Genomic DNA, 12,458 nt, shown 5'->3' on the forward strand with positions numbered 1-12,458 from the left:
ACAAAACATCAAAGAGCCCCTAAGTGGTTCTATCAAGTTTAACACTAAGAGATACTTCAAGGTTTTGGAGTCATCTGTTTGGAGGATAAGTGTTGATTCTTCAATCTCTAAATTAGGTATTTAGCAAAAGAAATGTAAAGATTTTTTTTTTTTTAAAGGAAGCCAGAAGAAGTCAATTATTGATGGTTGCCACACGCCAAATGAGAGACAGATCCAACAAGTGGAAGAAGGTGCTCTTGTCACATGCGATAACTTACTTTTACTTTTTTTTTTACTTTTTTACTTTTTGACTCAGTAAACATATCGCCATATTCCTAAAAGATTTTTTTTTTTTTTTTGCCAAAAATGATATTTTTTTCGTTTATCTTTTCCCACATGATGCTGCTTGTTAAATGGAAAAAATCACCAGTTATGTAAATCCTGCATTTCCACCCCTGCTTTAAAAAGGAAAGAGTTTTTTTTTTTTGTCTACTAAAAAAACCTGAAAAAAATGACATGGGGACATTATTTTAAGAGGACATTGCAATGAAATACTATCCTGTTTTTTCTTGCAATTTTGATGTACGTGTTTTATGGAAACTTCTTAGAAAATTATGAAAAAGTTATTTATATAAACTTGCTGTCACAATCTCATCAGGCAATTAACTAAAAGTTTACAAAGGACAACATTAATGTGAACTGAACAGACAGAGATACATGGTTTCCCGTTGTTTTACTAAAAAAAAAAAAGCAGTGCTGTTTGTAGATTTAGAGAATAGGTTACAGATTCTCCCCTTCCTTTAGGTCTGAACTTGACTTACTGTTGATGACCATTCCTACACATGAAAAATAAAAAATTGTATTGTAGTTCTGTAGGTTTAGTTCAGCTCCTTTATTTAGTTTGCTCCAGCACGTACATTTAACAGCACTTGTAAGTCACACAAAGAGCCTAAATCACAGATGCTACAATACATAGAGTAGGAGCTAAATGGGTAGGGTGGCTGTTCGTCTTATTAAAGTCCCAAAAAAGATGTTGTAGCTGAATGCAAAACTTGTCATGCACAATCCTCTGGTCCTTTAATATATAATTTTTCATTTAACTAAAGAATATCTGTACGTTTAAGTTTAATGTAACCAAATGGTTAATAGTCAATGGGCCTGTTGTTCTCCTCTGTTCTGGTAATACCCTCTGATCAAGCACATTGTCATCATCCCACCCTACTAAATAAGTAATAAAACCCTCTATGATATGTGATGGTGCAGTATTAGGTCAATACTGATATCAGCCAATACTCAAAATTGACCTTAATGAAGAAGTTCTGTCGGGACATTCCTGATTAATGACCGCTTTGGTTAGCCAGCCAGTTACAGCAGCCGCTATGTTTTCATGGGTTTACCGTTGTGCTTTTGTCTTCACATTTATAGATAGGCTGAACTTTGCACCTTTCTCTACAACTTTGTTGAAAAAGAGCAACATGGAGAGGGGATGAGAAGTGCAAAAGTGTTCTGCAGGACAAAACAACAGTTCTTATTTTTACGAACCCTTAATTCACACAAGGAACAAAAACAATCCCTTTTTAAACAATTTAAGATAGTTTGAATTTGATGCTGACAGATAGGGGATCTGCTTCTTCCCTATTCATCCTCCCCCCTCCCGACATTTTGCATCAGTGGTTAGAAACTAAAAGCAATTCCAGGTCAGTGAAACACCACTTCATGTCCTTGTTTCAGTCTTTCTAAAATACCACCACATGCAGCCTCAAATCCCTCAACCTGGACTACATTTGGGATTAATTCTTGTGCTGCAGCAGCAGAGGAAAATCAGCGAACCGACGGCGGTATCCTGCCAGAACACCAACCCACACACTCACACAGAGAAACAGTGAGTCCCAGTGAGATTTCAATGGCTGTTGTGTAACTGGTAGCCAAAGATTAAGGAAAAAGGAGAGAAGGTTGACTGATGGTGTTAAAACGTATAATCCAGATTAGCTCAGATTACAGTTTGAACCTAAACTGTGAACTCGCTGATTCTGATGCTCATTAAGGACGGTGGTCAGCAAACATGAGTTATCAGTAGTTTATGGAATGACCAATAGTACAGACACTTTTTATATCTCAAAAGAAAAGGATTTGACTTTAATCTAAGAGCATAATTTCTCCTCCAACACTCCAATATTTTCATTAATCAGTTCTGTGCTAAGACTTAATTGCTCTTAAGCATATATCTCCTGGCCTGGTTTGAATCCTGCGCCCCAGTATGTAGCCTCCTCACGAGGGATAAACCTGCATTCCTGCGTATGGTTTTCTCTGCCTGCAGATTAGCTTGGCTCCTTCTATGAATGAAGTTGTAACTATGCGTCACCCCAAAGAGGCTACAGCAGAAAGCCCAGGTTTCAGTTATGATCTGAGAAAGTTTGAGAACAAAGCGTACGATCCAAACCAAGGTATTAACTCTATGTTTGTTCAAGTGGCATTTAATCGGAAAATGGCAAAATGTTTTGGAGGAGGAGGAGCTTTTGTAGATTGACAGCTAAATGCTAAAATAACAAAACAAAAAAATCTGAGTTCTTAGGTGTCCTAAAGATGAGCTGGTTGCCCGTCCAGAGACCTGGTAAAGGTTGTAGATTATCTGGTAATGACTATGATTAACTTTCCTTCATGACAACAGAAAAAGGTGCTTTCTAAAATTTGACCCTGGTCATTATTTATTTAATATTCTTGCAAAACATCTGTATGATAAGTGTTGAAAGGACAACACATTTTACCATCTGTGGTGAGAAAAACACAGTATTGTTTTGCTTACATAAGTGATGACCAGATGTTTGTCTCTGGCAGCAGCATTTTTTTTTTTTTACTTGTATCACACAAATTCTGAATGTCTATCTTTCTGGGACCCTATATGCCAAATCTTTAACTCATAATTCAAACAAGATCCAGAAACTTACACCTTTTCTTTCTAGAGACGTATCCTTGCTCCTCAAGTCTGAGACTGACCCTTCCTGTAATGTTTCAGGGAGTCTGGGTCTTTAAAGCATTTAAAGCCTTACCATACATAATTTACACTAGGTAGTGTTTTCATTGTAACTCAAATAGTTATTTATGTTTTGTGATGGTTGTGGGTTAAACATGACTAGGACAGTCAGTAGGAAGTGCAGGTGGTTGTTTGTGCGGAAAACAAAAAAAGCTAATGGGGCTGTTTTGTTTTGTTTTTTGCTGAAGTGCTAAGAGAGTTCTGATCAGAAGGAACAATGGGTTATAATACATGTTCTTAAATGTAAAACTATTTATTTCAAGATACTTTTACATAAAAGATAACAGCTGAAGTCTTACAGGGTATTTTGCAGCCAGTAATAGTAACTTGAGCCTTCTTCGTCTGCAAGTTGCATTGCTCTGTGCAGCCAAGCTGAATGGCAGCAGCAGCAGCTTCCATGCAAGCCTAGAGGGAGATAACCTCTGATACCTCACTGACTTCATCATGTTCAGGAGTTCTTAATAAGATGGGGGGGGGGGGGGGGGGGGGGGGACTGGTCATAATGAACCAGAATTTCCTCTTTTGTTAGGTTTAATGCCCATGTGATTTAAGGAATTTGATTACCGTTGTCCAAAATATTTGAAAATCAAGGGAATGTCCTGATAAACATAGCGAAACAGTCTGTATGTGTATGTAGGCCAACAAAGCTGTAAGTTTACCAGCTCCACAAAAATAGGGAGATTGGGAAGCTACATTAAAAAAAATATGGAAGAAGTGTCTTAAAAGTAGCTGGTGATTAAAAAATAATTGAAAAATCTTCCTGGATGGGAAGCAAAACTTTTTTTTACTTTTTTGTCTTAGATGTAATGAGGAAAACTATGAGTAGGATGAGAGCGTGAAGACATGAAGTGATGTTTGGACAAGGGGTAATCTATTGTCGTCTGTTCAGTGAAAGTGTTCAGAAACACTAACAGACGGGGGGAAAAAAGAAATAATTGATTGTAAATCCTAGTTTTTTCTAGTGTTGTGTGGCACTCCAGTCTTTGTTTTCCCTCTATATCTGCAATGCTAACTGCTATTCAACCAGTATAAAAAAAAAAGGAAAGGGAAGCTCTAACCAAAGTAACTGATGTGCTCTTATGAGTCCTGCTAGATAGTTAGCTTTTCATTTGTTGGCCTAAAGCAGGAAACTGACTGCTTTCTATAAACCCGTACCGAAATCTGAATTTCCTGAAACATTAATTTAATTTTAATCAAAAAAGACACAGCAAAGTGAAATTAAATGTCCTTTTAACACCTATTAAACAAGTTTCTTCAGTGTTGTTAAAGGTGCTGATGGTTGTGGGAAGGAATTTCAAACTCAAAACCTTAGAAAAATCCAACCTTTAGTTTAAGCACAAGCATACCGCATAAACATAAAAACCTACTTTCACCACAAAATTAGTTGTGCCTCAGTTCTTACCAATACCCTAAATTGCTCTTATAATAAATGTTACTTTAGTTTTTTTGGTTGATCAGAGAGATAGGAATTTACTTTACTAAAACCTTGGCACTATGGTTCCCTGTGCATTAAGTTTAATGTGACACAAAGGTAAATTTTTTAGACACCCTGCAAAACAGAAACGATAGGGAAACAGAGCTAAAGTTGATAAATGAAAGATTAAAACAATAAAACTGACAAGCAAGGCTGGGAAAAGACACACGTTTATCCTGTTTGAAGACTAAGGAGAACATTTTAGCAGGCAATCCGAGGAAACTTGATGGAAGGGTACAGTATCCGTGTCTCCATTTGCTAAAGAGAGACACGTTTTATTTTGAGGTGGCTGTTTATCTGCTGATCTTATGGTGTCCAATTGTTCTGCGGGCTTTTAGTGACCAATAAATGTCATACAAAAAAAGAAAGCAGTGACCTTTCTAAAGAGATTTCAGGGGTCTTCTTCATTTTGAGGTCATTGAAAAGACAGGAGACAATGGTGACATTCTGACTGTAGAATTAGGTTTTACCTTTCATGGTCTGTTCCTCTGAGGAATTAAGACTTACAAAAAAAGTGACATACAGATGTACTAAAGAAGACCTAAGGAAGTCTGATGTAATCTTTGTTAATTTCTTTGCACACAGAACTGATGAAGGGTTGCTCGCAGACAAGAGGTGAGATTTTATGTAAGAGAACAATAGCATTCATTTAAGGGATGCAAATAACAATTATTTTACAAATCCATAAATCTTTATTGCTACTATTATTTTTAATACGTTTAATAATCGGATAGCAAAAGGTTCCTTAAAGAAAACTTTTTAAGAAATTCAACCAGGTTCTGAATAGAGCAGATTGAAAGACAAAACTTTGTTTTTTTATCTTAAATGCAAAATGTTTAAATATATATTTTTTTTCAATTTTGATATAATTATTGCTCTAAGGGTGTTGCCCTATCAGATAAAAGCATGTATAAGAGTCTTTATCAGTTAACGATTAATCGATTACTTAATTAGTTGACGATTATTTCAATAATCGATTAATTGTTTCAACCCCAAGTCATTTACAATCATACTGTCTATTGCAGAGATTCAGAGCTAAATAAAAAACACTTCCTTTATCAGAGCAAATGATGAGTGAAAGAATCTTAAATGAGAGTTTAGTTGTGGACGTTACATATGCTTTGGACTGGAATCAATCAAATGATTGGAGCTGAATTTAATTATGAGTGTTACTTTCGTCTATAACCAAAAAAAGACAAAAAAAAAACAAAAAAACATTGATTTTCAACAAACAGGCAAGATTTTTTATTTCCTCCCTCATTCAAGAGGAATTAATGCATTAAAGCTTTTGATGAGTAGTTTTAACATTTACATCCCCGGTAAGTGTTGATAACGGTAGTATTGGTAACTACTTTGGTTTTTACAATCACTGGTTGTATTTTTCAATCCAAGCATACAAAATGCATCAGAGGCAAATTGCAATTCAGTTTCTGCAGTCAAATCTAGATGTGCACTGAGGATCCCAGAAATTATTGATCTGTTCATCAGGTGATATACAATACAAAATGTGATACCTGATGTTTTTAAGACCAAAGCCTCAGCTTATTATATTTAGCCTACAAAACCAAATGAGCTCATTTCTTTAACGTCTCCCCATTGTCTTCTGCAAGGACAGAGTTGATTTTGCATGTTGCCTGTAACTTTCTTACACTTGAGTTTGACTATGAGCAGAGCATATATTTTTACCAAGTCAGCACCACCATTGTTTTACATTCCGTCACTCAGCTCCTGATCCGTGTAAACTCACTGATTCCCAGCTCTCACACTTCTCCTCTCCCATGCACAAACAGCTGGCTGTCTGGGACTACTGGAGTTAATCCTTCCAGGACAGCTGTGACATCTGGCACACACGCTAAGTCAACACACACATTCTTGTCTTTATTCCATTGGTTTTGCCAAAACAAAAGTAATGTGCTGCATGTCAAGTTTAAGCTGGGGTTAAATGCTAAAACTGAATAGAATGAACCCATTTTAAAACAATGGGTCTGCAAACAGTTAGATCTGCAGTCCTCTGGTTATTATCTGGTCAGATAATACATCACTCGTCTGCTTTACTTGCTCCGGAAAACACCTGAGAACCTGTCGCTGTTTTGTTCCCATAGTGACCACTGTCATCCAACCGTGGTGTGTCCGTGGCTGAAATGCTGACTGGTATGTGTGTGTGCACACACTTTGCATAGTTCGCTGAAATGGCACATGGGATCTTTGCAGGGCAGCGTGGTTAACCCTGAATTATCCCCACCTGTGCAGGAGTATAAATACAGCCCTGAAAATAGAGCTGGACTGGAAATAACAGGGGAATTAGGGGGCAGAAAGAGACAAAGCAAAGACACTGTATGGAGGATTAATACTTAGGAGACTGGAATTAACCCAGAGCAGACAGTTCTCACCACCAATAGTACACTTTATTTAGCGTAGACGGAAATCTGTTAATGAGCAAGTTACAAACTATTGGCTTTGTTGTTCCTTGAGTAGGTTACAACTATGATCTGAGAACTAAACTAGGTTCATGCTCAAAGAGATTTAGCTGCTTAAAAGTTAAAGCATATTGAAATTTCTTAAGAGGCTGCATCGAAATTCACTATTTTCTATGACGAAAAGTTTGCTGTGTTTGTAAAATTAAAAATAATATTCCATTATCTTTCCACAAAGAGAAAGAACCGCCCACTCTTTTAAATATATACAAACGATTGGCAACTCGCAACTGAACAACATGCAACATAGCATTCTCGGAAAGAACAACAGAAACTTAGGTTACTGAATTGGAGCTCAGACCCACCTTCTCCACTTTAAAAAGAAAATTACACATGCACAACCCTGTACCTGTTCACGAGAGGGTAAGCCTATTAAACACATGCAAGAGCATGCACAAGCCCATTTCTCCTCGTGCACGCTTTGTTAAAAGTTGCTGTTTGCATCACTCATACAAGCTTACTTTCCAAAAGAAGATTTGCAATTTTTCCACTATGTCAGACTCACCACCGGTAAGTGAAAATGGGGACGAGCATGTAGGACGGCCTAGCATAAACATATCACCAGAATGACTGAGAATTAGGAGGGCCACTTATTTTGATGATCCAACCCGAAAAAGAACATCAGGGGTTGACGTTAAGGATTTTGGCAAGTGACTTTCACATTTCATTTGCCCAGAAACAATTTTTACCTGCCCAGTATAATGTTTGATAAATATAGTTCCTAATATTCATTTTTGTATATATATCAATGAAACATGTTTGTTTTTTAAATGTTTTTTGTAATTCAGTATTTTGTTTATTTTACCGGTTCCTGGTGTGTATATGCATGCGTCAGATAATGAACTCAAGCCTACATTACCGTGTTAACATGCTTTTCAATCTTTCCTGCACATTATTTTCAAACTAAACTTTGCTTTAAACTGTTGTGTGCTTGGGAAAAATACAAATTGTAATGTTAAAAATCTAAAAAAAAAAAAAAACCTGACAGGTTAAAAACTTAAGATAAATCACAAGATAGAAGTCAATGTCACAAATGAATAACTTATTTAAGAGTCCCAGTATGTTTATACAAGATAATACTATTAATATAATGTGACTTTTCTAGAGAATCATTATACAGTTTTTTTATACAGGGTTTCCACAGTCTTACATAATTTCAGAATTCCCTGACTTTTATCTGACTCAGGATTAGTTTTCCCTGACAAAATAAATGCAGCAACAAGACAATAATAATAACAAAACAGGTCACCAATTTAACATGTTTAGCTCTATAACATTTAAATGCCCCTCTCCAATGTCTGAGAGAGAAAAAAAATGAAAATCTTTTAATGTATGACCGCTGTACAGAAGACTGCCATATGATAGCGCTTTCTAGCTTGTTTGTCGTTTTGGTAACTACATCACAATTACCGCTAGGTTGACAAAAATCACCCATCTGGTGGAAAATCTCGCGGCTTTTTCAAATCACGCGTCTTTTTCAAATCACGCGAGAATGTGTACAAAACAACAAAAATGGCGCCGGCTGGGTCGTTTTCAGCTATGTCGAAGATTTTAAAGTAATTTTGAGTGATAAATATTTTTTTTGCGGCCACTGCACTTGCCCGGCGGGCAAATGCAATGAAATTTGTACTCTCCCGACAATAAAAAGAGCTTGCCCGGGGGATCGGGCAATGGTTAACATCAAGCCCTGAACATCCTCCATTATACCTTCAAGCCACACCAACTAAATATTGGACCGGATTCCTGTGTACTTTGGAACTAAGACTTACATAAATCATGTTGACTTTGGTACAGATTGCATGAGAAATTAGGAAAACAGTGCCAAATATATTTTAATTTTTTTGAATCTGCCACCACAACCACCTCCTTTGCCCTAGAGCTTTCTCTCTCGACCAAATCTTACACCAACTATTTTTCCGTCAGAGTACACAGTTTTTTCTTGTTTCAATAAATTTGGTCTAATTGGGACCTTCCAACCCAAAGAATTACACTTCCTCTTCTTAGGGGGCAGGGCTTATGGAAGGTCAGCAAGTGACCATTGATATTTGTTTGGGGCTAGATGTAGATCAATCACAGAAGATTTTCCATCTAAGCGATGTTGTCCCCTGAAGGTACATGGATTTAAATGTTTTCACTGAGAAGTCAAACTTTGAGGCTTGGCTCTTCCCCTCGAGCGTTAATGAAAACTCACCATTTTGATTTATTAGAGAAAAATTTCAACCATAGCAGCTTTCCACGAGGAATGTAGGTGCTTATATTTGAATAACTGGTCTGAAAACGTTACAGAGTACTCCTTTTATATCACAGCTTCATATTTTTCCTATCATGATCATCAGCCCCATTTCCTTACCTAATCTGGGACTTGTTGGATCATCTGCGGGTACAAAATGTAAAATACGACAAAAAAAGCGAGGCTCCCACTTTATATAAGTTATAGTTTGGCTTTTAAAATTTAATTACAACTTAAGTTTTAAAAAATTATTTAAAGAAAAAATTTAGAATTATGTGTGAACTAAACTGATTGGATACAGTGATTTTATATTATCAAGCATTTCTTTATATTTACATAAATGCGAGATTAAGAACATATTTTACCCCATCCTTGTTAAAAATGTGTTAAAAGCTTTAAATAATTTTTCTGTTATTGGACTGACAAAATCTATGAATGAAAATCGAAATCGAAAATTTTAATAAGGTACATCTGAATTGGAAAAGTAAAGGCACATCAAGAAATAGTAGGTTTAAAATAGTACAGTTATCTGACTGCATAGTTTGATTTCAGGGTGTGAAAACACATCTTAAAGGTGTATTACACCTCACCTTGAGGGCTGGACAAGAAGACTCCTTCTTTGGAGAGACGTTTGTTGAGGAATTGTCAGTGAACAATTTTAAAACACTACGTGAGAAGAGCAGGAAATACCATATATTGGCAGTACAATCCATCCATTTTCCATCATGCTTATCCCAAGCGGGATGCTGGTGCCTATCTCTAGTTGTCTACAGGCGAGAGGCGGGGCACACCCTGGACATCTCACCAATGTATCAACACAGAGACGAACAGAACAAACAACCATTCACGCAAACACTCACACCTAAGAAGAATTTAGAGAAGCCAATCAATCTAACAGTCCTTGTTTTGGACTGTGGGAGTACCCAGAGAGAACACATGCATGCTCGGGGAGAACATGCAAACTCCATGCAGAAAGACCCCGGGCCGGGAATCAAACCCGGAACCTTCTTGCTGCAAGGCAGCAATGCTACCCACTGTGCAGCCCATTTGCAGTACCATGGTACACAAAAAAGTGTGAAGATTTTTTTCCCACAAGTTAGTTGTTTTCTTTCAATAGATAAAATGTTATTAAATGACATGCTGGATTTACCAAAAATAAACACAGCAGGAGTCCCAATAAATTCACCTGTCTCTTACAGTGTGCGTATATCAAAAGATCTATCCTTTATATTATTGAAGTATCAATCTTCTCAGAGCCTGTTCTCCTCTGGTTGGTGACAGAGCATCACAGCATCCTGATAAAACTCATTTTATCTCAACCCTCTGGGCTTTTATTCATTAGATCCTAAAGGACAAAGCAGTGATGAGAGTAAAAAGTAAATAGGTCAGAACTCTTCTCCATGAATCACCCCTGAGGCTTATGGAGGGAGGCGGGTTTTTGTATCCAAGCAGATGATGATGGGATGCAGCAAAGCATAAATGATAATCTCATCCGATGCTGGTAGGCAGCCCGGTTTCATAACCATGGCAACCGGAATCCCCTCTTTCTTGGGAGAGGGGCGTTCCTCTGGTTGTTAAGAAAAATGAAGGAATAAAAGCCGATAAATAATGTGTGCTAGCCTTGCTGCTAGGTCAAACTCGGTGCAAAGCGGCGGTTAAAACTTTCCTATCCCAAACGGTAACAGTAGCCTGCGCAGCGCCCCCCAACAGGTGACGCTACGCGGCTGTTGGGGCTTTATTTATATCTCCGTGTGGCCCGTTTCTACCGGGTTTAAATGCTCCCTCTTTACTCACCTCTATCCATTTCTGCGCCTCCAGGCAGGCTGGCTCGGGGTGGCTCTGCTCGGGACTGGCCATGTGAGAGGGGGACGGTGATACTGAGCTGATGTTGGGAAGTCTCTGCTCTGTTTTCTCTCCCCTCTATCGTCCACGCTCGGTCGGTGCAGTGGTGTCACGTAGCCCTCCTGTCGCACTGAGGACCGAAGAGGAGAAGCAGCTTCTGACGCTGCTGCAACACGAAGCAGACGCTAAAAATATCGATTCCGACCCGTAGGAGGGTGACGCTCCTCTCTGCTGCCGCGCGCTTCAAGGGGGAGGCGTGAACGCGCAGGCAGGAATCTCTGTAGGGGGGGTCGAGAGAGGAAGAAAAGCTACTGGAGAGAGATAGAGAGAGGCGGGGGATGGAGGGGCTGCAGAAGATGTCCAGTTATATCATAGTTTATATGGGCCGCTGCTTGTTGGAGGATGCATTATTCTCTCATAACAAAAGCTCAAATCTCTGTTTTCCGAATAAATAATCAAGTTATATCGTTGCATTTAGTCTCTTTTATGCCAATAACCTAATTATCTTTATAAGACACCGGATTGGTCAACAGTCAATTCAATTTCAATTCGGTTTATTTCTATAGCGCCAATTCACATCACATGTCATCTCAAGGCACTTTACAGTTCACCAGATCATACAGTCAAAGATTTCTATCTAAGAAAAAACAATCCCTCACACCAAGCATGCTTGTAGCAGTGGAGAGGAAAAACTCCCTTTTAACAGGAAGAAACCTCCAGCAGAACCAGGCTCAGTGTGAGCGGCCATCTGTCGAGGCCGACTGGGGTTCAAGGAGACAGAAGCGGAGATATAAAAAAACATCTTTAAAAGGCGGCCCTGTCCAGGAAACACAGAGCCAGGCAGATGAGTTCCAAGCAAGCTCCCATGTCAGAGGATGAAGAGAGCACATCCAGCCAGTCACAGTCAGAGAAACAGGACTACACTTAAAAAACAGGCTGATCTCCAACATCTATAAACAATGGTGTTGATGGCAGCTGCACAGCTGATATTTCTCTACCAGATGGTGTCACAGCCAAACAGGAACAGATGAGGCGAAGGTACTATGAGAAAAGGCAGAGAGAGCATAACATTAGAGATTGAATTAACAAATTCTGTAGAGTGGAAAAATAGAGATAGAATGAAGCAAAATTATGAAACAGGGGTCCTATATGCTCTTATGCGTGTGTTTAACAAAGCTTAGTATAAATACAGCTCTTCTACTCAGGGCTAAACAGTTACCAGATCTCAGCAGCAGTTAATCCATCTGAACTTGTAAACGTGCCTACAAATGGCAGTCCACCTAAACTGACAGGCAAAGACAGCTTTAATTCCTAGTTACATTTAGCTTTAGATTAATCTAAATGATTTATTTATCAAACATAAATTAAAAGACATCACTAAGAACAATTTAGCTTTAATAAGAAAGCACTAATTTTGACAATAATTTT

At 38.2% G+C, this 12,458-nt stretch overlaps 1 protein-coding gene across 1 annotated transcript in view; it reads right to left on the reverse strand.

Annotated features, from left to right (window-relative positions):
* The window catches only part of LOC119774344 (LIM and calponin homology domains-containing protein 1-like), a 38,315-nt gene extending 27,056 nt beyond the window's left edge, over nucleotides 1-11,259 (reverse strand). The window contains exon 1 of the mRNA XM_038271798.1: nucleotides 10,983-11,259. Coding sequence (XP_038127726.1) covers nucleotides 10,983-11,045 — 63 coding nt within the window. The 5' untranslated portion in view covers nucleotides 11,046-11,259. The remainder of the gene's footprint in view (nucleotides 1-10,982) is intronic.
* Nucleotides 11,260-12,458: the final 1,199 nt, after the last annotated feature.

This window comes from Cyprinodon tularosa, unplaced genomic scaffold, assembly GCF_016077235.1.
Source record: "Cyprinodon tularosa strain WSP-4 unplaced genomic scaffold, ASM1607723v1 ctg81, whole genome shotgun sequence".
In the NCBI taxonomy this organism is placed as follows: domain Eukaryota; kingdom Metazoa; phylum Chordata; class Actinopteri; order Cyprinodontiformes; family Cyprinodontidae; genus Cyprinodon; species Cyprinodon tularosa.